The sequence below is a fragment of the Artibeus jamaicensis genome, unplaced genomic scaffold (assembly GCF_021234435.1).
Source record: "Artibeus jamaicensis isolate MK-2021 breed Jamaican fruit bat unplaced genomic scaffold, CSHL_Jam_final contig_525, whole genome shotgun sequence".
Classification (NCBI taxonomy): domain Eukaryota; kingdom Metazoa; phylum Chordata; class Mammalia; order Chiroptera; family Phyllostomidae; genus Artibeus; species Artibeus jamaicensis.
This window is the reverse complement of record NW_026521874.1, coordinates 4,891,944-4,913,756: the sequence shown is the minus strand read 5'-3', so window position 1 is coordinate 4,913,756 and position 21,813 is coordinate 4,891,944. Positions and strand designations below refer to the sequence as shown.

The window sequence follows — 21,813 nt, the reverse complement described above, 5'->3', positions numbered from 1 at the left end:
GTGCCTGTGGCCCTTGTGACCACTGCCACCACAGGGCGCAGAATGGGGAAGGAGCAGGGGAGAGACGGCTAGCTCCGAGAGGGAGGGTCACCTGCTGGGCTTCGGAGGGCTGGACTGTTTCCATGAATCCAACTGAAACCGGGAGAGGAAGATGAGCCAGCCGAGACCTGGGCCACGTGTGTCTACCAGCTAGTGTGCTAGTGTCTCCTTGACCCAGGGGGTGTGTTCAGGGCTCATGTCTAAGGATTCAGACATCCCAGGAGCATGACCAAGTAGAGAAAACTGTTGTCACCGTAACAGTCTTTGGGTTCAGAAGGGACACTGAGAAGCCATGTGGGGCAGGGGACGGAAACCTGAAGAGGGACCATCAGGCCAGAGGTTACGTGCTGGCCGCCCAACATCCTTCCACCCTCAACGGCTGGTCGAATTCAGCCCTGGCCCAGGGGCCCGGGTGGAGCGTCGTTCTGTACACCGAAAGGCTGAGAGTTCGATTCCCAGTCAGGGCACCTACCTAGGTTTCAGGTTTAATCCCTGGTCAGGGCATGTACAGGAGGCAACCGACTGATGTTTCTGTTTCTCTTTCCCCCTTCCTCTCTCTCTGAAATCAATAAAAAACATATCCTTGGAGGACGAGGACTAAAACAAAGCAAACAAACAAAAACCCCTCAATCAGTTGTGCCGCTCCCATTTGACTTGTAGGAATTAGCTAAGCTTCGGCTGCTAAAGAATGACTCTGTGACCCAATTTTGGCCAATGCGATGTGAGTGGAAGGACTTCTTGCTTTCTAAAAGAGACACAAAGAAGAGCTCTTCATTGTTTTGAAAAGATAAAGTTATGCCTGAGGCCTGGAGCTATGGCAGCTATCTTGCAATCATGAAATAGGACACTCGAAGAAAAGCATCCTCCAAGTTCAGCGCACACCTGAATATATTCTTGAACTTCTGAATCAACCCCACCTCTGGAAGGCCTGTTATTTGCAGTAATAAATGGCCTTGTTTAAAGCTTTCGGGGAGACTTTTGTTATTTGCAGACACAGGTTTCCTGATGGATAAGCTTGAGTGATGGCAGCTTCTCCCTCTACAGAGCGTGGCTGTGGCTGACCAATGTCACGGCTCTTGTCAGCTCAGTTGTCGGCTCAGTGGGGTGAAGATTAGGGCTGCAGTGGGATTCCCTGGAGCAGTAAAGGGGCCGCTGCTTCTCACCCTTTCCCTGGCACCCTCCCACCTTCCCGTGTTGAGAGTGAACAAATACTGGAAGAGCAGCAAGCACTCTGCTGTACTTGCTCCTGGCCCTGCGCCTTGTCTGTTCCTAAATGGCGCTGTTTTGTCCCACCCTCGCCAACCCCTCCCTGGATCACCTTACTTCACCTCACACAGACTTTGTTATACAAAAGGCCCTGCAATTGGTCCCAATTTCTAAAATTGCCGCGTCCAGAATGAAACTTCCAAGGCGGTAAAATAATGAATGGCTCAAGCCCAGCACTTTCTGATGAAGACTTTTTAAAAGGCGGCCCATGAACTGTTTTTGTCTCAGGGTTTCAGCACAGTCGAACGGTCCTGACAGAGGGTTCAGGGCTGTCTTAGCTCCGTCAGCCTGCCCATCTTTGGGGCCGTGGCTGTGGCTGCTTTTGCTAAGCACAGCTCTGAAAGCCCTTGAACGTTGTGGCCACTGCCCTCTCTTCAGTGCCCAGGGACCCTGTTGCCATTGCTGCTCTGGCTGGGGCCGCGATAGCCCAGGGCAGTGCACCCAGGCCCCTAGACTGCACTCCCGGAGAGCAGGGGCCAGGCCTGCTTCCCGCGCTCCTCCCTCCCAGGGCCCGCCACAGTGCCCAGCACGGAGCCACCGAACACTGCATCCTCTGCCCCTCAGCTCCCATGATCCTTTTCTCCCTTTCTAGCCTCTTGGGCAGGAGTTGGTCCAAGACACAAGCTGGGCAATCAGAGTCCTGGGAATCTTGAATTGGGGGGAACGGATTAAGGTCTGAGGTGGCCTTAGAGAGAGAACGAACGAATCAAGATAGACGGTGCAGTGCCCTGCAGCCCAGCTGAATGAACTTCTTGCCTTGGATTTCTCCAGATTTCCCCTGGATCTGTCCCCTCCCCCATAAACTGTTCACACATTTTTAAGGAGACCATGGGTTCTTTTAACCCACCAGTTCCTGATTATGCCAAGAGACCCAGTGGGTATCATTCCTTCTCCCGTTCTCTTGTTCCACCAGCATCCTGCCCAGGGCCTCGCATGCCCAGTGGGGCCAAAGACGATGAGATGAATCAGTACTGCCTCCCAGTTACTAAGGCCTATGATGTCTCGTCGCTTGAGATACTTCTTAAAAATGCAGATCCCTGGGCCCAGGCTCCAGGAATTCTGGGTCAGTAGTTTGGGGCAGGGCCCAGGAAGCTATATTTTGAGTAGGAAATGAGGGGCTTTAGGAGTGCAGATTAAGAAATGCTCATGTAGCCTCTGCTGGTGTGGCTCAGAGGGTTGATCAACCCAGTCGGGGCACGTGCCCAGGTTGTGCGAGAGGCAACCAATCGATGTTCCTCTCTTCCTCACTCCCTTTTCCCCTCTCTAAAAAAATACAACCTTAAAAAAAACACCTCATTTAATCTTCAAAGACACGTATCAGGCAGTGTGGTAACCAGCTCCTGGTGTCCACACCCCTGTATAGTTCCCTCCCACACTGTGTGGCCAGGCGGATGCTGTGAAGTGACCGGGTCCCGGAAGACACCGAGGCCTCTGCCTCACCCACTCTCAGCTGCCATGTTGTGAGGACCCTCCAGCAGCCCCCTGGGGAGGCCCACTCACACAGCCAGCAGCTGGCACCCGTTTGCCAGCCACGCGAGGGGGTCATCTTGGAGGTGAATCCTGCAGCCCTAGAACTGGCCTCTGCCCTAGCTGAGGGCTTCACCACAGGACAGACCCAGGAGCCTGAACTAATCCAGTGAAGCCACTCCCAAATTCCTGACCCACAGGTATTTACTGTTTGAAGCCACTAAGTTCTAGCACTCTTTGTTATGCATCCATAGATACCAAACACAGGTAGATACTTTTATGATCATCTCCACTTTACAGATAAGGAAACTGAGTCTCACTGAAGGGCCCCAGATTTCCTGATAGTGGAGTCAAACCAGGCCAGGCTGAGTTCAAAGCCAGTGCTTTTAACAGCCCTTGGAGGCTGGAGAAGGTCACAGACTATTAAAGAGCTCAATGGTTTTCTCCACGCAGACGGGGCAACCCACCAGAGCGAGAAGTCACCTTGGCTAAGACCCCTCAGGACGGCTCCCTGCCCAGTGCCCCCGATCCTGGGTCTCGGTGGGTGGCTGCAGCCTCCTGGGCGCCTGCAGAGGCAGCCCAGTTTCTAGAGCGACACACACCCTGCTCCTTGGCGGCGGAGAGCCTGGCCGTTAGAACAACCCCTAGACAGTCAACCCAGTGGTCACGAGCCACTGAGGTGTGCGTTCCCACTGATGAGGACGCGCAAGGAGGCAAGGCTGCTGAGGCAATTCGAGTGGCTTCGTTAGGAGGGAAAGGAGGGCAGGGACGTGCGGCGGGTTCTACACTAAGTCCCTGCAAGGTGAGCTGATGGAAATTCCACCTGGGAAGGTCATGAGGGGAAGTCACGGCCAGGCCTTTGATGTCTTCAGTGAAGGCTTACCTTCACTTCCAACAAGCCTGCCTGTGCATCCAGGTTAATCCGCCTTTGAAATACCAGACGTGTTAACCCTCGAGAGAGTACCTAACCTGAACTGTCCTGTGACCCAGTCCCTGCCTGGTGTCTCCCCACCTCCGTGGAATCTTCTTTCCATTTCCTCCTTAATTTCAAATGCATAAAAGAAGCTGCAAAACTGTTATTCTCAGGAGCATGAGAGTTCTTGTTCCCCAGCCCTGGTCGTCAATGTGACACAGACTCTACAGGCTTGGCCATTTCTTATGTGGACAGATGGGAAGCGAGGACCCCGGAGGCCTGAGGTTCAGGGCTAAGGTGGGAACGGGCCCGGCCACCCTCCCCAGGCTGCCGCCTCCCCACGCAGACGAAACCTTCCAACCTCCTAAAAGTATAGGCCTGACCACAGCAAGTTCCTGCCTCACAAGGCTCCTCAGTGCCCTTGGGAGAGACGGGTTTCCCGCCGTGCCCCAGGGGGCCTCAGGGGCTGGCCTGGGTCCCTCTCCTTCCCTCCACCCTCCCCTCACCTTCCACCCTCCTTTGGACTTGGTTGCCCATGTTGCCTGCCACTCCTGCCCTCTTTTCCCTTCTCTTCTAGCTCCTGTTGTCTTTCAGCTGTCAGCTGAGATGTCCCCTCCTCTGAGAAGCCTTCCTGGACCCCATGACTCAAGCTCTCATGGCCTCCAGTGTTTCCCAGGGGAGCACCGAGCACATAGTAGGTGCTCCTGAAATACTAAGCACCTGGTGAACAGCTGCCAAATTGCCCCAACTCGGCTCTCCGCTCCCCCACATCCGACATAAACCCGACATGAACCTGCCGTCTCCTGCAACGCCTGCCCCACGTTCCCATTCTCCTCCAGTCTCTCCACCCCCTGCTCTCCCCCAGTCCCTGGTCCAGAACTCCACGTCGCTGGGTTGTGCTACATTTCCAGCCTCAGATGGCCAGCAGCTGCAGGCGCCACACCAACAAGATGATGGCCCAGAACGGAGCTTTAGTTCTCAGCCCGGAGCACCTGCTTCCACAGGTTCTGAGGCGGCTGGTGTGCATCAGAGGCAGTTCCCCCCTCCACTCCTGCTCCCACCTACACCATGGGGCCGCATCCTGGGGGTTTCTGACCTTCTCCAGGGCTGTCAACCGAGGCTCCAAAGGGCCAGCCTCTGGCTTCACTGGAGTTGTTACAACCACCTTGTAAGGAAGGCACCGTTACTTTCATTCTCCACTTTACAGCTTGGAAAATGGAGGCCCAGGGTAGTCTAGACATTGGGCTGGGGTCATATGGTCCCAACAGGGGGAGCTGGGGTTGAAAGGTGGTCCGGCCTGATGTCCTCAACTCCTGGCTCCCATCCTTCTCCCCTCCAGCTCTGACTAAAGGCTGGGCCTGCCTGAAATGTCACTCTTACTGGCTAGATGGGGACCTCCAGGGACGGTGGGGCCTTGCCCCTATTTGCCCCTACCCTCCCCAGCTTGGTGGGGGTTACTCAGGCATCCCAGGGGACCGTCCTGCCGGCTTTGGAGCAATTAGTTATTCTAACCAAAGGGGAGGCAATTAATCACTCAGTTCCCACTGCGAGGATGTGGGGAAAAACTGGGCAACCGGAAGGTTTCTAGACACGGAGGAAAGGTCTGTCTCAGGGTACCATGTGGCCTTGGCTCACAGTGAGTAATGTTTAATGCCACTTCGGGGACTTCAGGGACACTCTTGACATGACTAGTTAAGGAAAAACAAACCTTCTGCAGCTCATGCACAGAGAAGACTCATCCTCATGGGATAAAGGAACCCACCCCTGCGCATGAGCATAGGGATACCAAGCCCTCACACACCATACACAGTTTTGTGTGTCTCAAATGCATGATCCTTCCTCACACTGACTTTCTGAGCTGGCTGCTGCAACAGCCCCGTTTTACAGATTGGGAAACTGAGGTCCTAGATACACAGCCAAGAAAGGCGATGCTGTGCTGGTCTCAGGAGGATGGGGCACCTGCCACTCACAGCCCACGGAGGGGGGCACGCAGCCTGTGGCCACTGCTCTGGGTCCAAAGCATGATCTTGACTACTTGGCCCCGGGGTCTAACCTGTCTCCACCCTGCTTGTGGGTGGAAAATGGATTTCAATTCTTCCATCCTCCTTGGCTCCAGCCCACAGCACAGCCGCCCACCAAGCTGTCCAAGTGCCCAGGCACGTGGCACGGGCGGCACAGGTGAGCACTGAGGCACATCACGGGCACGTGTCCTGTCTACCAGTGGCAGCCACTCCTTGGCTGACTGTTGTCATGTTAGTCCGTTGTGGCCCGATCTTAACAGTATTCCAGGGAAGCCGGTGACTGTAATTTTTATGCAACATTTCCTCAGATTTTAATGGTAGCAAATTAATTTAAAAAACCAGTTTTTTAAAAACACCTCTGAGGGCCAGCTGTGACCCCCAACTTGCACCCCAGCTCCAGGACAAAGCAAGCAGGACACCCAGACGTTATTATACAATTCTGTATTGAGCGACGCATTTACAGAACGTGTTCTTTTTTTAAATTTTAAACAAAGTTCATCAATCTCTCATAGAAACGGCTGTGTGGGTTTTTGCTGTGTTTGTAGCGTCATAGGACGTGACCCAGACAGAGCCGTTCACGGGTCCGCCAGCTTTCAGCACGACAGGATCTCCTCCGTGTTCGAGAGACTATACTAAGTGCTTAATCAAATCCCGCCGCACGAGAGCCGGCTCCGGCCCTCCAAGGATCGTGGTCTGCCTGTAACCCTAGGCTTCAATGGCTTGCGGGTCTCAGCAGTAAAAAGTGGTGTGTTCCCCCACGGTTGTCCGAACTGCCACGGGGCGGTGGTAACTGAAAGGAGACATCTTGTTTGTTCCAGATCTGATGACTCTGAAAATTGGTCGCTGTTTCCTATTGTCAAAATATAAAAATACCTTCATCTGGATAAAAATGTATACAGTGGGAAACTCTGCAATGCATAGCCTGGTGTGTGGAAAAGGAGATTTCCCCGCAGGGTCTGCGTCGTCTTTCACTGCTGGGCGGGAGGCTGCGGCCGGGCTGGGTGCGTGAGAACTGCGAGTTCTGGAACGGCCCCTGGTGTCCCCTTCCGGTCACTGGGTTTCACTGGCCAGGCTGCAAGATGCTGGTGGCATCCCTGAAGCCCCCGTCGGCCCTCTCTCCCCCCGCAGTGGACGGACACCAATTACAGCTACCTTCTTGTCACCATTCGGGTTTGGCTGCCGAGGCACCCCATGCAGCCTTCCTGCGGGTTTGGAAAAGGATAAAAGAAACACGGGACACTAGGTGTGGTGGCTGTCCCATCCAGAGTGGGGACTCTCCGCCTAGAAACCATGACGATGCTGGAGGAAAGGCTTCTCTGGGTTGTGGAGGTGAAGTATTTGCTCCCCAAAAGGTTACGTGTCGGAAGGCAGGAGGGTGGGCTGGGAGAACTGGGCCGTGGCAGTCAGGCTGCGGTGAACTTGGCCTTCTCACTGGCGCTGCAGACACCTTCCAGAAGCAGCTCCAGGGCCCCCGTGAGAGAGGTGGCGAGAAGGGGAGCTGGGGTGTCCGGTGCGATGAGTCTCCTTTTTGGCGCCAGGTGCTTGTGAGGTGACTGATGCCACTGTTTTCTTAAAAACATGACAACGGGATGACGGCCAGTCTCACTCTGGACAAGCAGCAGTGAAACTTCTGTGCTGTGGACACGACTCGGGGTGGGGCATGGGGCCTGGCTCAAGCGCCACCCTCCAATCACCTGCCCCTGTGCCTGGCTTTCCAGAAGGTGCGGACACACATCTTGTCTACATAAGGATGAGATGGATGCCTGACCTCCGTAGCCCACGGGTGTCTGACCAGCGGGAGTGCAGGCCATTTGTTTTGCGCCATGTCACACACCTCTCGGGTGGGACAGCTGGCCACAGCCCATGTCTCTACAACATTTACAACAGCACGGGGAGCTCTGCGTTACCGAGGTTGCAGACCAACCGCCAGAATGAAACGCGGCCTCAGTGGCACCGAGGTTTCCATTTAGAGTCTTCCAGACTTTGTCCCCTCAGCACAGTTTCCGGGAGGGCAGCAGCAACGTGCCGTGTCTCACAGACAGACGTGGGGTAAAACCATGGTTCCAAGGTTATCTAAGTTTTGGTCGGTCTTAAAGAGTGTTTTGTGATGGCTTTGAACAATTGTCTTCTTTTAATCTCATCTAGTGGCAAAAACGACACAACTTCAGTGTACACTTCGCAACAGTTGTGACGGCATCCTGATTTTATAGCTCTCTGTCATATCAAAACAGCATCGGCTGGGAATAAATTCCAAAGGATCCTTTATTAAAATATCTAAAAGAGGTCTATAAATATTTATTTATTTTTCTAAAAGAGTTGGGAGTTTCCAGGTGAAAATGTGGTGCCTCTTTGCTTCTGCCTTGTGCGGAGAGGCCGGGGCAGAGAGGAGGGCGCCCCCTGGGGCAGGGGGTGCCAGAGAGAGGAGGCGGTGGCGTGTGCCCCACCTGCTCACGCACAACTTTACAGAACCAGCGTCACAACAAAAAATGTAAACGGCAGAACATCACTGTCCACGTCTTGGTGGCTGAGCTCCTCCCTCCGGGGCCCTGCGCTGTCTGGGGGAAGGGCGGTGAGAGGGTGAGGGCGGCCGGCCGGGCCCCTTGCCCACCCTCAGAACTCCCACTCCAACGCCTCCTCCCGGTTGGCAGCCCTCTCCAGCCGGTAGATGATGCTGTTCAGATTGGCCATCTTCTCGTGCCGCCGTTGCAAGTTGGGGTTCACCTTGGCGCTGGGGTGCAAGGCCCCGGCTGTGTTGGCAGTAGGGCTGGCACTCGGCACTTTGGCAGGGGGGGCGCCAGGTGGGGACGGGGAGATGGGAGCTGAGGAGGAGGGGACAGGTGACACAGACATCATGAGGCCTGGCGAGGAGGCAGCCGAGGGCGAGTTCAGGGACACCTCCAGACTGCAGCGCGAGGACTCTGAAGCCGACTTAAAACTCAGGGGGTCCGGGTATAGCCGCTCTCCACCCCTGCTCTCCTGTGGGGGCTGTAGCGAGGGGCAGTCTGGTGTGGTCCCGCTTGGAAGAAGGGGTCCAGGGGCCACTTTTGGGAGTCCCTCATTGCTTGGAGGGTCGGGGTGCATCTCTTTGGGAGAACCGTGGCCTTTGTCCGCCCCCCCCGAGTCCTGGGGCTGGCTGGCCGCCTCTTCCTCAGCGTTGGCCTCGGTCTGCTCCTGCTTAACCTTCACCTGGGCCTGATCCTGGGCGGTGAGGGGTCTGGCGCTCTCCTCGGGGCCCTCCCGAAGCTCCAGTTCCTTCACGGGAGGCTTCTGGTCCTCGGCCTCCGAGTCAGGGCTCTGTGGGGTGGGGTCTGAGTGGGGGTGGCCTGGTGGTAGGATGCCAGGACCCCCACTGGGGTCGAGGTCTGGTTCATCTTGGGTCCCCTCCACCAACATCTCCCGGCGCATCCGGGACCTGGGGCAGAGATGGTGGTGAGCGAGGGGGCAGAGGGGGAACCAGCTAACCCTGGACTCACTCCACGGAAGGGCATTTTGAACCTACCCACTTCCCTGGGGGCTCACCAGGCACTAAGCTCCCCCACATGCAGCATCTTAGGAAGTCCCCTCCACAACACTACAAAGTGGGCGCTAGTACCATCCCCACCTCACAAAGGAGAAAACGAGGCACAGAGAGGTTGAGTGACTTGCCCCAGGTCACACAGCCAGTAAATGGCAGAACGAATACTTGAACTCAGGACTGCTGGATTCCAAAGCTCATGATCTAAACCTTCACTGTCCAGTACAGTAGCCATTGGCCATGGAGGCTCTTGAGCATTTGAAATGCGGCTAGTCTGAGTTAAGATGTGACGTAAGGGTAAGGTTTTCAAAGCTTCATCCAAAAAAAAGAAGAGTAAAAGATATCATTAATAAAGTTTTTATATTGATTAAATGTTGAAATGGTTACATCTGTATATATTGGGCTAAATAAAATATATTACTATAATGAACTTTTATCCTTTTCCTTTATTTGTTTAAATGTGGCCACGGGAAAATTTTGAATGACTCACGTGGCTTGCACCACATTTCTGTCGGACTGTGAGTTCTCAAAGTCAAACTCGGGTCTAGTCTGTGGCGACAACTCCCTGCTCCTTTCCTGAAGGGACTCTTAGACATCAGCCCAGAGGGGAAACCGAGGCACAGAGCGTGACTTGTCCAGATCGCCACAGCACAGAAGGGGGCAGAGCTGGGACCAGAGTCTGGTACCCCAAATTCGGGTCTGGTACCCATTTTCTCTTCATTTCAACAGTCTCCCTGCTGTGGGAGGGAAACCGAGTCTTGCCCATCACATTTCAGAGCAGGAAGGGCCAGGATTGGGTCTAAGCCTATTAATTATTTTCCTATGTAGCAAATGAGGTCCAGAGGGGTCGAATGACTCATCCAGGGCCGGCGAGCAGCAGGGCTCCCTCAGCCGCTCCAAGGCTGTAGCCTTCCGCCCATTTATATAAATATATATCTGAATAGATATCAATAACACATCCCCTGTGTTACTGATACATAGGAATAACCATTCTAATGATTATAAACATCATAACAATAGGTGCGTATTATACCAGGCACTGGGTCAAGTGCTTTGTGCAGATTATCTCATTTGCTTTTTGTAATAGCCCTTGCAGGGGACATTACCATGGCCATTCCCACTGGTAAAGGAGATGGGGCTCAGAGAGACATGGGGACTTTCCCCATCACAGAGCCAGCGAGCCGCCCGGGCGGGCTTGGAGCCCAGCAGTCTGGCTACACTCTCCTGCCTCCCTGGCTCTGCCCGGGGCAGGGAATGGGGCTCTACCCCAGGACCCTGGGCTTAGAGGGACTGGGAGGGATCTTGTTCACTCCCCCCTCTCTCAGCCCCCAGTCCCTCCACAAAGGTGGCCTTGTCCACCTTACAGAGACTCTGCCGTCTCCCTCAGGCCCTGCTAACGGGAAGAGCTGCTGGGACCAGGAGCAGCCCTGCGAGTTTCGGATGGCTCACTGCCTGAAGCTCCATAATTTGGGTTTCCAAACTATAGATTAAATGTAAATATGAAGCTAATTGTTATTTATACTATAGTATAAAGTAGTCTTTGCAATTTCTGCCCCCCGAATCTATGACAGGACCACCCTGGTAATTTTTCTCAACACATCAGGTTGTTCGTCTTTCCCAGAGTTCACTGCCATCTGTAACGATACACTGACCGAGTGGCTGTTTAACAGGGACCTTACATCTCATGTAAGAGATGTGGCGGTGAGAACTGTGTCTTGTTCTCTTCAGTGCCTGGAACAGAGTAGGCACTCAGTAAACATTTTCTAAATGAACCAAAGTGCTCTTCCATCACGAAAACTTTCTGAGAGTGGTCTCTTTTGGGAGTGCAATTCTCTTCGCTCTTTGGGGCCAACTCCTTCACCTTGCCAAACCCAGTTCCCATGCAACCTCTTCTGTAAACTCTTCACCAGGACGCAGAATTCTCTTCCCCCCCTGGCTCCTGTTCCTTCCTGTTTTACAGCATTTATTAGGTTGTAGTAAAATTATGTGGGGCATGATTTTAAGCTCCCCAAAGGCAGGGATACTGGCTTTGAACCTGTTTCTCCAGACCCTGGCTGAACGAATCCTTTGGGTAAAAACGGAGGGCTCAGTCCCTGTGGGGAATAAAACAGGTGAGGACATCCCTGTACATCCCGGGGAGGAACCAAGGCTGTGAGGCTTTAAGAATCTGCTTTATTTGATGTTTGCCGGGCTGTGGCTCTAAGCCAAATAATGAGCAGTATTTTACACTGTGTTTGTGTCTCGTGTTTCATTGGATCCTTGACTCAGCACTGTCAGGTGTTAGGTTCCTTATCTATAACATGGGGGTGGGACTCGGAGAGGTACAGTGACTCGCCCGAGAACACACAGCTGCCGCGGGACCTGAATTCAGGTCTGTGTGAGGCCTATGCCTGGGCTGTGGAGAGAGATTTCAAGTGCTTCACTCCACTAGGCTTCTCCAACCTTTCTTCCCTTGGGGGTCAAGAGAACTTCTCTCTGCCCCTGGAACATGCACATGGACTCTTCTCTCCTCTCTGGCTCCACGTGGACACCAGAGATAGCTCCTGCTCAGGAAGCCTGGCGGGGACCCTGCCTGCCCCTCCCTGCCCCTGTGGGCCCACCCCCATTGCCTCACCTGTAGTTGTGGAACCAGTTGATGACGGTGTTGGTCTTGAGGTTGAGCTGGAAGGAGAGAAGCTCGATGGTCTGCTGGGAGGGGTAGGGCTCCAGCTGGTAGGCCTTCCGCAGGGCCTCCTTCTCCTCCGGTGCCAGCACCACGCGGGGCTTCTTGATCTGCAGGAGGCTCAGGTCCTGGGGCTGCAGGCAGGGGCTGGGGCACTCGGAGCGGGTGGCTGGAGACTCGCTGTCTGAGCCGGTGCTGATGAGGCCGTACCTGCGCTTCAGGTAGGCTGGGGTGGGCAGTGGGGGAGGGAAGGCTGAGAGGGGCCTGCTCAGAGGCACCCCAGTACCCCCACCAACCCCAGGACAGCAGGAGTAGCAGGATCCTGGGGCTGAACTTGTACCAGCCAACCCCGCTGAGAGCCCTTTGTGCCCCAAACTTGGGGGCCGAGCTCCCGGTCTTGTCCTCTCTCTCTCCCCGCTCTCCTTCCACACCCTCCCCGCCCCTTGGCTGAGGCTCTCACCCGGCCACAGCTGCCTGAGAGCCCGACTGGCTTCTAAGGACTGGCATTAGCCCCCAAAATGCTAACATATGTTGAGGGCTTAGCAGGACACCTCACACACAGGAACTGCGCAGAAAAGGGTGCTATGAGGTGTTCTCTTGATTGACAGAGTATTGCTAAAATTCACTGAGGTCTTGTTGCAGGTAGGGGAGCCCAGCAAATGCATCTTAACCTCAATTCATCAAAATGTGGGGGGTAAGCCTACTTCAGAAGGGAGAATGTAAGGGATGAGGGTCTCACTTACCCTCACAGTAACACTGTGGGGTAGATGCTACTGACACATAATCTCCGACGAAGTATAAGGAGGCACAGAGAGGGGCAGTAACTTGCTAAAGGTCACACAGCTGGGAAGTGGTGGGCCAAGTCCTCAAGTGCCAAGTTTTCAGAGCCAACAGCCCAGCCTTGGCCCTGGCCCACGTGTCCCTCACAGTCTGGTGGGACCGGGGGCTCTCTCTCCTCATGTACCACCTGGGGTGCCCTGGGGGACAACTGTAAACTCCTTGAACCCCATGGTCCAACCGGGAATCCCTTGTGCACAGCATGGGACTGGGCGGCACACGGCAGGTGCTTGCTGGCTCATCTCTTCAGGGATAAAAGGTAATAAATAATGAACAATGTAAGAACCTGCCACCTCTTTGCGCCCCCGCCCCCGGGAGTCTTGTTGGCTGGGTTGAACTTGCTTTGTTGCGCAGAATCTGGGTTATGGGCACAGGGGGACCTGCCCGTATATTACACGTCAGGGAGTTGGTGCAGAGGACGGAGGGTTGGAGAGGGAGCATTTGGGACGTGGCAGTGGGGTGGGCTGAAGGCCTTCCAGCAGCCGTGGGTGTGTGGGAGGGTGCTGAGGGAGACGCCCCTCCCACGGGGGACGCAGTAAGTATTTTAACTGCTTTCCGTTATGTTCTGTGGAATTACTATTCCCTGTGGTCCCACACCAGACTAAGACTGGACCGCAGGGGCCCGGGGGGTATCTGGGTCACAACCACATATGGTTCCAGTGGGGAAACCCGAGGCCAGACCCAGAGGACCCGGCGCTCACCTTTCTTCTCTAGCTTCTTCATGTCCCTCAGCTTCTCCACGTTGTGGGGGTCACTGAGCCACAGCTGCATGCGCACGAAGGGCTCCCGGCCCTTCAGGCTGAGCTTGTGCCAGGGTTTGGGCCGGGACAGCAGGTCAGAGACAGAGCCCTGTGTCAGGCCCAGGATGCTCTCCCCAAACAGCCGCTGCCCTGGGGACAGGGAGGGGTGCTGTTACCCCAGGCCTGGCTGAGGTGCTCGGGGGAGGGGCCGAGTGGAGAACCCAGGTTGCCTGCACTAACTCAGACACAGGGGAGCCCCACCCAGCGTGGACCTAGAGGGGACTTTCTGCAAAATAGAAGGCTGTGAGGGGGCAGGGCAGACAGCTACCAGTAAACACGCTTTCCTACTTCAGACGCCTTTCCCTCCTGGGGGGGTCCCTGAAATTGTCTGCAAACTTCACGTGTATTTTACTGTCACCTTGTTGGACTGTAATCTGACAGATTCTACCAAAGTTTTAGTGTGCACAGCCTCGGATCTGGTGGGATCCGCCCTGCAGTGTGCCTGCCCAGGGACGCAGAGGTGGGTCTGGACATGGCTTCAGAGGCAGCAGGGGACTGGGAACAACCAAAACATCCACCAGCTGGGTGGGAAACACAGGGCGTCCTGGTCTAAACCCCTTGACAACAGTGAGAAAGAACGCAGGAGGCCCAGTTATTCTGCTGTGCAAGGTGTCCACAGTGTGAATTTTCCAAAGCAAGCTGTAGGTCAGTGTGCGTGTGTGTGCACAACTTCACCTACGCAGAAAAGAGAAGGGAAGACCCTAGTGCACACATATTCTTGTATGTGTTCAGAATGTGTGTCAAAGGTACAGAAAGACTGGGTTGTGACTGGGAGGCTCAGGTGGATTTTATCTATCTACTTGCTTCATCTGATTCTCTAGGGGCCCAGGGTGGAGTCGGATGCCTCCTGGAGGGTCTTGGGTGTGCGGGGGCAGACAGGTGCCTGCAGGCTGGACCCCCGCACTCTGGGAGCTCACCAAGGGCATTTTTCTCAAGGAGAGTAGGAGCCACCCGGGGTGGAGGCAGCATCCCCCCGCCCCACCGCCCGTACCTAGGTTATTGTCGGTGAGAACTTCTTTGACCCTCTTGGTGATGGAGTAAGTGTCCAGCTCAGGGGACATGGCCACAATCTCCTGGATGCCCCCCGTGGCCTGGCTGCTGGAGTATATCTTCCCACTCATCGAGGAGCTGGAGCGTCCCTCCGGCTGCTGGTTTTCCTTGCTGCTCTCCAGGGCCAGGCTCAAGGGCTCTTGGGAGCTCTTCTCTGGCTCCATGGGGCTGGGGGGTGGGGACGGCGAGGACCTCGGTTCGGTGGGACTGGCTGCAGGCCACAGAGAGACAGAGAAGGTGGTGACTGCGACCTGGCCTAGACACACACGGGCTGGGCAGTCCTGTTTGTCAGAACCAAGAGTTGGCGGCGACCCCTTCTGCAGTCACCACAGTATCTCAGGGAACGTCCTAGGTGGGAAAACCGGCAGACGGAAGTTTACTTGGTCGCAAAGTGCCCTTCCACAAAGAAGTTAGTTGTCACAGAGGGAAAAACAGCTGTACAGTAAAGACAGCTGGCTGATGCCACCCCGGCCAAGTGATCTGAGATGGCATCGCCCATCGAGGGCCGAATCAGCCTCTGCTGCCTCCTGACACCACATCCAGTGGGACCTCGGTTCCCACCGGAACTCAATTCGCTCCGGAAGGCTGTTCAAGAAGTGATTTGTTCGGAAACCGGATCTCCTTTGTTTGGCACCCGAGAGGCGCGAGGCTGATCATACAGGAAGCAGCATGAAAGTGTTGTCAGGTCAAGAACTGAAGTTCTGTCTGACAACTGAGACATTTTGTCCGTGAACCACTTGGTGGAGAACCGACCTGTCCGAGGTGGGAGATTTCAAGAACCGAGGTTTGACCGCGCCGAGCAAGGCTCAGCATTGCTGCTGCGACACCCCCGCCAGAAGCGCACAGGTGGCCTGAGCCCCGTGACGAGGACGCTTCTGACAAAGCCCGGCCAGGATGGTCTGCAGAACAGCCAGCTTCACTGCGATTTCCTGCTGGTGCCAGGCCTCTCCCTGACCAGCTGGCAACAACGACAACGACAATGGTGATAACAATAACCAGCAGAGCCTCCTTTACTGAGCACGTCCTGCGTGCCCAGTGTGGTGCTGCGTGCAAACCTGGGCCGGGACCCCTGGTTGGCCTGAGAGGTGCGCAGTGAAGCTGCAGAGCTCTGAGCAGCTCATCACAGCTCCACGTGCTGGCAGCGTGCGTCTTGGGTCTCAAGGACTCTACGGTCCCACCTCCCCCCAAATTGGCTGGTGCTGGACATCCAGGTGACATCCCTGTGATGCTGGAGCTGACGGGAGCTGACATGTCCCCAGTCACTGTCACCAGCACAGACACAATGCTAATGGGGAAGGGCCAGGCTGGGACAACAATAGACTGTCTTCACAGTAACCTATGGAGCAGGCTTTTCTTTTTCTTTTCTTCCTTTTTTTTAAGAGATTTTATTTATTTACTTTTAGAGAGAGGGGAAGGGAGGGAGAAAGAGAGGGAGAGAAACATCAATCAGTTGCCTCTCACATGCTCCCAACTGGGTACCTGGTCCACAACCCAGGCAGGTGCAATGACTGGGAATAGAACTGGCGACCCTTTGGTCTGCAGACTGGCACTCAATCCACTGAGCCACACCAGCCCGGGTCAGAGTTTTTCAATGAAAAAGTTTAATTATAAAGTATTCATAATTAAATACTGCCGATGGATTCTGACAGGGGATCGGAGGCTGGAGCTCCGAATGCACACTACTTTCTTCATTGTTTGAAACCACTGACTGACAGATGCATCCTGCTGGGAGCAGGGAGGACGCGTGAGAGAGAGACACCAGCTAGGAGCTCACTGCAGTCCTCCAGGGGGTCAGTAATGGTGGCCAGATGGCAGGGCTGGGAGAGTGGGCAGTAAAGCAGACGCACGTCCCACCACACAGCAGAACAATGAGGGCTCTCTGCAGTTCCGGGGGCTGGCAGTGCCCTTCGGAACAGCCCTGTGGGCACTCACCCTGGGAGGCGCTGGGCTGCTGGCCGACGGCCTGGCCGAGCTGGTCCGAGAGCCACAGCTGCATGCGGATGAAGGGCTCCCGCCCCTTCTGCGTCAGCTTGCTCCACGGCTTCGGCCGGGACAGCATGTCACTCACACTGCCCTGCGACAGGCCCAGCACCTGGGGACGGTGGGGCGGAAAGGGCAGGTCAGTGGGCCCCAGGCACACAGGCCATCACCTCCCCCCACCAAGACCCTTAGGCGCCGCTGTTCACGTTGTTCCCTGAGAGGCCACGGCTGCCTTCGTTTGGTCTTCCTTCCCAGGTGCCTGCTCTGCACCCCCACCCGCAGTGCCCCTCCTGATTTCCTCACATGTAAAAATCCGACCCAGCCGTTAAGGCCCCTCATGGGCCCCCTCCTCCAGGAAGCTTTCCTGTATCTCCCACTTAAGTCAGTTCTCCCTTCTCTGGGCTTGTCTGACTGTTTGCCTGCCCCTCTGCCTGGGCAGAGGTGATGCTAAAAAACCAAGTAACCACTCCTGTGTGGCAGGGGCACCAGCCAATCAGGAGACCCCTGGCTGGTATGAACCTTAACCCCTTCAGTGGTTGGACCGATGGAGGGAGGGAGTGTCCTGGAGGGGGGGACTGGCTCAGTGGTTATTCCTAACCAGACAGACATGCTTCACTGATCTAACACCACAGAACTGAATGCTTTGCCCGTGGCCCTCCCCTCCCCACAGGGCCCAGAGACAGCTAGTTACAGAAAAATGGACTTTTGTGGTCACAAGGACCTGGGTTCAAATGCTGCTTTTGCCCTGTTCTCGCCCATATACACTTCTGTCCAGAACAAGCACTGGGGGCCGGGTCCTTAGCTGGTCCTCTCTCCCTGGTCCCATGGCCCTGAGCTTCCTGCCATCTCCCCACCCCCTGCTGTACCATCTTCACCTTCTCCCCAAAGATCCTCTGGCAGATCCCGTTCTTGGCTAGCTTCTCCTTGACCTGGCGTGTCAGCTCCAGTGTGTCCACCTCACGGTACATGTAGAGCTCGTACTGCTCAGGGGTCAGGGGCGGCACGGTGGGCTTCAGTGTGCGGGGCACGTATGCTGGGTAGTAGGCCAGCCTCCCGCCGCTGCCCGACTCGGGGACGCCCCCCTCAGTCTTGAGCTCGCCCAGCCTAGGGGGCTCATCCTCACCCCCTGCCGCTTCGTCTTCCGGGGCCGTGGGGGCCTCCTCCCCACGGGGCCAGGCCCGTCCGTTGGGCTGGCTGGAGTAGCTGGAGGAGGAGGAGGAGAGTGAGGGTGAAACCGAGGTGTAGGGGCGGCTGAGCAGGCTGCGGTCCGAGGCCCAGTGCTGATCAAAGTAGCCGGCGTCGCCAATCTCGGACTTGACCTTCCGGATGATGCTCTGCACGAAGGCAGCAGGAGACAGGACAGTGAGGGGCGTCTGTGTGGCACTGCTGCTGGTCCCCCCGCTGCCACTGCTGTCCTCCTGCTTGACGTAGGTCGGGGCCCCGCTCTGGCCCACAGCTGCCGGTGAGGGCCGCTCTGGGGGCGAGGGGGGCACTGAGCGGCCCCGGGAGCCCGCCTCCATCTCCAGCAGGGCCTGCTGCTGTGCTTGCATCTCCCGGCGGGCCTGCTCCAGGATGTTCTTGATGGCGTCTTCCGAGGTGCCGGCGGACGCTGTGCCGTTGGTGACGCTCAGGGGGGCTGTTGAGCTCCTGGGCTCACCTGTGGGGTGCATGACAGGGTGGCCAGAGGCCCTTTGTCAGGATGTGGCTTAAAGGACAAAGATGGTCACAGCACCAGTATTTATACCAGCAAAATGCTAAAAGCAATTTCTGTGTCCACCAGCTGGGAACTGGTAAGTAAATTATGGTCTGTCCCCATGGCAGACTATTAGGCAGCCGTTAAGATGGGTAGACAGTGAGATTTTAGCATATGTTCAGAAAATACTCATGGGGATAATGTAATGTAAAAAAAGACTCCTCTTTTACATATGCTCTGATCCATCTATGCACATGTTCGAAGACAAGAAAAACACTAACTATTGCACACAAAAGAGGCTGCTTCATTTAGTCTAACGGCAAAATAATTGCACAAACCCAAATGCCCAGTGAGGAGGGAGTGGATGATAAATAGTAGTAAAAGCACACAATGGAATACTATACAGCAATAAAAAGGAAAGTCACTGTGTAAAACCACACATGAATCTTGAATGAAAATGACAAGCTCCAGAAGGTGATACACAGTATAATCTGCTTCCTTTAGAGCTCCAAGACAAGCAAAAATAAACAATATGTTATTTAGTAAAAAAAATCTTTTAAACTAGTACACAAAAAGGAACAACAGAACGATGCTTCCCTCTGCCCCACGAGTGGCCTCTCCCACATTGGGGTCTCCCCACCCCTAGACCACTCCAGATCAACACAGTCCTTTCTGTTACCTCGTTGTACTGCCTCCACCCCGGTGGGTCCCACAGCCCCATTAAAAATAATTTCTGTTGCGTTTCTGATTAAAAAGTAATACAGTAAGGGAATATTATTCAGCCACAAAAGGGAATGAAGCAGAGGTACCTGCTACAACATGAAAAAAAAATCTTGAAAAAATGTTGCTAAGTGAAAGCTGCCAGACACAAAAGGCCACATTTTGTATAATTTCCATTTATACAAAATATCCGCAATAGGTAGTCATGGAGACAGAAAGAGGATTGACTAGCGGTGGCCTGGGGCTTGGGGGAGAAGGGAATGCTGGCTGCACAACGTTGTGGACATAGTAAATGCCACTGAAGTGTTCACTTTACAATGTTTAATTGTTATGTGACTCACCTCAATTAAAAAATAATATGTGCATCTTGTAGAGAGCTAAGAAAGCACAGTAAGTTAAGGCGGAAATGAAAAGATCCCCTCTAACCTCCCAGAGGAAACCACATAAAATGTTCCCAGGTATTCCCTCGATCTGTTTCTCGACACCACGCGTGGGATGATCACACTTGAAGTGGGAGTGTCTCCTGGCTTGTGTCCACGTGACTATTTTCTCCTATGATTAGAAGTTCTCTTGCCCTGGCTGGATATCTCGGTTGAGGTTAGAACCCCGGTTAGAACGTTACCCCCAACACGCCAAGGTTGTGGGTTTGATTCCTGGTCAGGGTACATACCAGAATCAACCAATGATGTGTAAATAAGTGGAGCAACAAATCGAGGCCTGTCTCTCCCTTCGTATCTTCGATGGTGGCGTGCCCTACTGAAGGGATAGCCTCTGCTTTACCACCTGATCCCCCCACTCTGGGCACTTAGGTTGTGTCTAGTTTGTCACTGTTGTGACAATGACAAAGGAGACTTGTCTAAAAATCTTTGTGCCCAACGTGGGCATTCCCTCCGGTCCCCAGAAGTAAAACATCTGCGTTGGCAGTCATCCACATTCATACCCTCCCTGGGGGACTGCTAGTCGCTCTCTGCTCAGCACCGACCGTGACTGTGCCAGGGGTGTGGGGCCATAACCTTGGCCTCTTTCCTCTTGCTGAGCTCTTCACAGAATGCACACCTGCTGGCTGGCCCTCTTGGGCAAACGTGCCCCTCTGCGGTGATGCTGCCTTGCTGCTGACACCCAGTGAGAGAGGTCACAGCATAGGGAGCCAGGAGCCCTGGGTCCTCTTTTGGTCTCTGTGTAACTGGGCACGGTTCACCCTCTCTGGCCTTGGCTGTCCTGTCTGTTCTGTGGGTGAGTAGATCAGACTGTTTCTCGTGGTTCTTTTGCCCCAATAGAGTGTTTCATCCACATCTGTAACCCACGTCGAGCACACAGTAAATGTTCTCAGAATGACTGCCCCTCTCTCACTGCTGTGGTTGAGCAAGAAGAAATGGGTGTATACACAGGAGGGGCTCGGCCACTTACATGGCTGGGGCACTGTAGGCTCCTAGCAGGGTAAGCCACCCTCCAGCCCTCCCAGGGAACAGGCAAAGGGAGGGTCCCTGGGAATCTCATGGTCCCCAGCAGCAAGCAGAGGCTTGGGAATCAGGACACTTGCTCTGAGCCAACACCAGGGGGCAGCAGACACTGCAAAAGAGCATGGGAGCGCTGAAACCTGTTCTAAGTCAGCAACCGTGTTATAACCATGTTGCACTCCACTGTGCTGGGTGCAGGAATGCAGCCGGTTCCTGGCTGCAAGAAGCCCCTAGACCAGTGGGAGGAACAGCCACATCAGCAGGGTCATTTGTAACATGAAAAATGCAAGAACAGAGACATAATAATGGTTATGTTACCTGTAAGAAAGGCTAACCTTTTATGCGCGCCTTCTATACACAAGGTCCCAGGCTGAGTGCTTACCAGGGATGATCTCACTTGACCCTCACACAACCTTAAGGACTATTAACACTGTCGTCATTTCATAGGTCAGAAAATGGAGGCACAGAGAGGCTACGTAAACCTGCCCAGGGTCACACAGCTAATCAACACCAGGGCCAGACAGAATTCGCAGCAAAGCACACTGGCTCCTCTGCACCAAGCGTACATGTAACTTGGGGGATCCGAGGAGCGGCAGTATCCAATCCATCTGTACAGGGGTGGGAGGGCGCCTGGAGGGGCTGACTTCTGAGCTGAGACATAAAGTGTGAGGAGCTGGCCCGGTGCCTGGGACGAGAACGGCAGCAGGGAATGAGGATGAGGATGGTTATTAACTGCTCACATGTGGAACATGGAGGGATTGGGAGGGCTCTGGAGACCTCAGGCCTTGTGGCGGAGCTGGGGTTTCATCCTCAGGGCAACGGGGAGCCAGGGAAGGATTCTGAGTCATGACATCACTGTGTGTGTGCCCTAAAAAGACCCCTCTGATGTCCAGGTGGAGTGGGGCCTAGACCAGCGAAGAGACTCTTACAGCTGTCCCAGCTAGTGATGACTGTGGCTCACTAGCTGGTGGCAACTGGGGTGGGGGATGGACAAGCTTAAAAAAATCTCTTGGAGGGTGAGTGTCCCCTGTATGGGCTGGCTGAATGGCTGCCACGAGTGAGAGGTCAAGGGTAGCCCTTCAACTCACTCTGAGTTTCTAGCACTGTCTGTGACAGGCTCCCAGCCCTGAGTGGGTGACTTTGAAGAGGTGAGTGAGGGGCAGGGAAAGACAATGAGTTCCATTTCAGACATATTGAGTCTGAGACACCAGTGGAGACCCTGGTGGGCATGCCCAGCAGTTGGTTTGTGGTTCTGGGACTCATGAGAGGTGGCCCCTCAAAGACATCCACATCCCTATCCCTGGGACTGGTTAAGTATGTTACCTTGCATGGCAAAGGGGACTCTGCCGATGTGATTACAGTGAAGGGCCATGAAGTGGGGAGATTATCCTGAA

General features: G+C 54.7%; 1 protein-coding gene across 1 annotated transcript in view; it reads right to left on the bottom strand.

The window, feature by feature from the left end:
* Positions 1-7,715: 7,715 nt before the first annotated feature.
* CUX2 (cut like homeobox 2) overlaps positions 7,716-21,813 on the bottom strand; it is a 221,138-nt gene continuing 207,040 nt past the window's right edge. Inside the window, exons 17-22 of the mRNA XM_053669843.1 lie at positions 17,425-18,206; positions 16,502-16,661; positions 14,511-14,780; positions 13,421-13,609; positions 11,835-12,108; positions 7,716-9,118 (exon numbers count right to left, since the gene is read on the bottom strand). Of these exons, the coding sequence (XP_053525818.1) occupies positions 8,317-9,118; positions 11,835-12,108; positions 13,421-13,609; positions 14,511-14,780; positions 16,502-16,661; positions 17,425-18,206 (2,477 nt within the window). The 3' untranslated portion in view covers positions 7,716-8,316. The remainder of the gene's footprint in view (positions 9,119-11,834; positions 12,109-13,420; positions 13,610-14,510; positions 14,781-16,501; positions 16,662-17,424; positions 18,207-21,813) is intronic.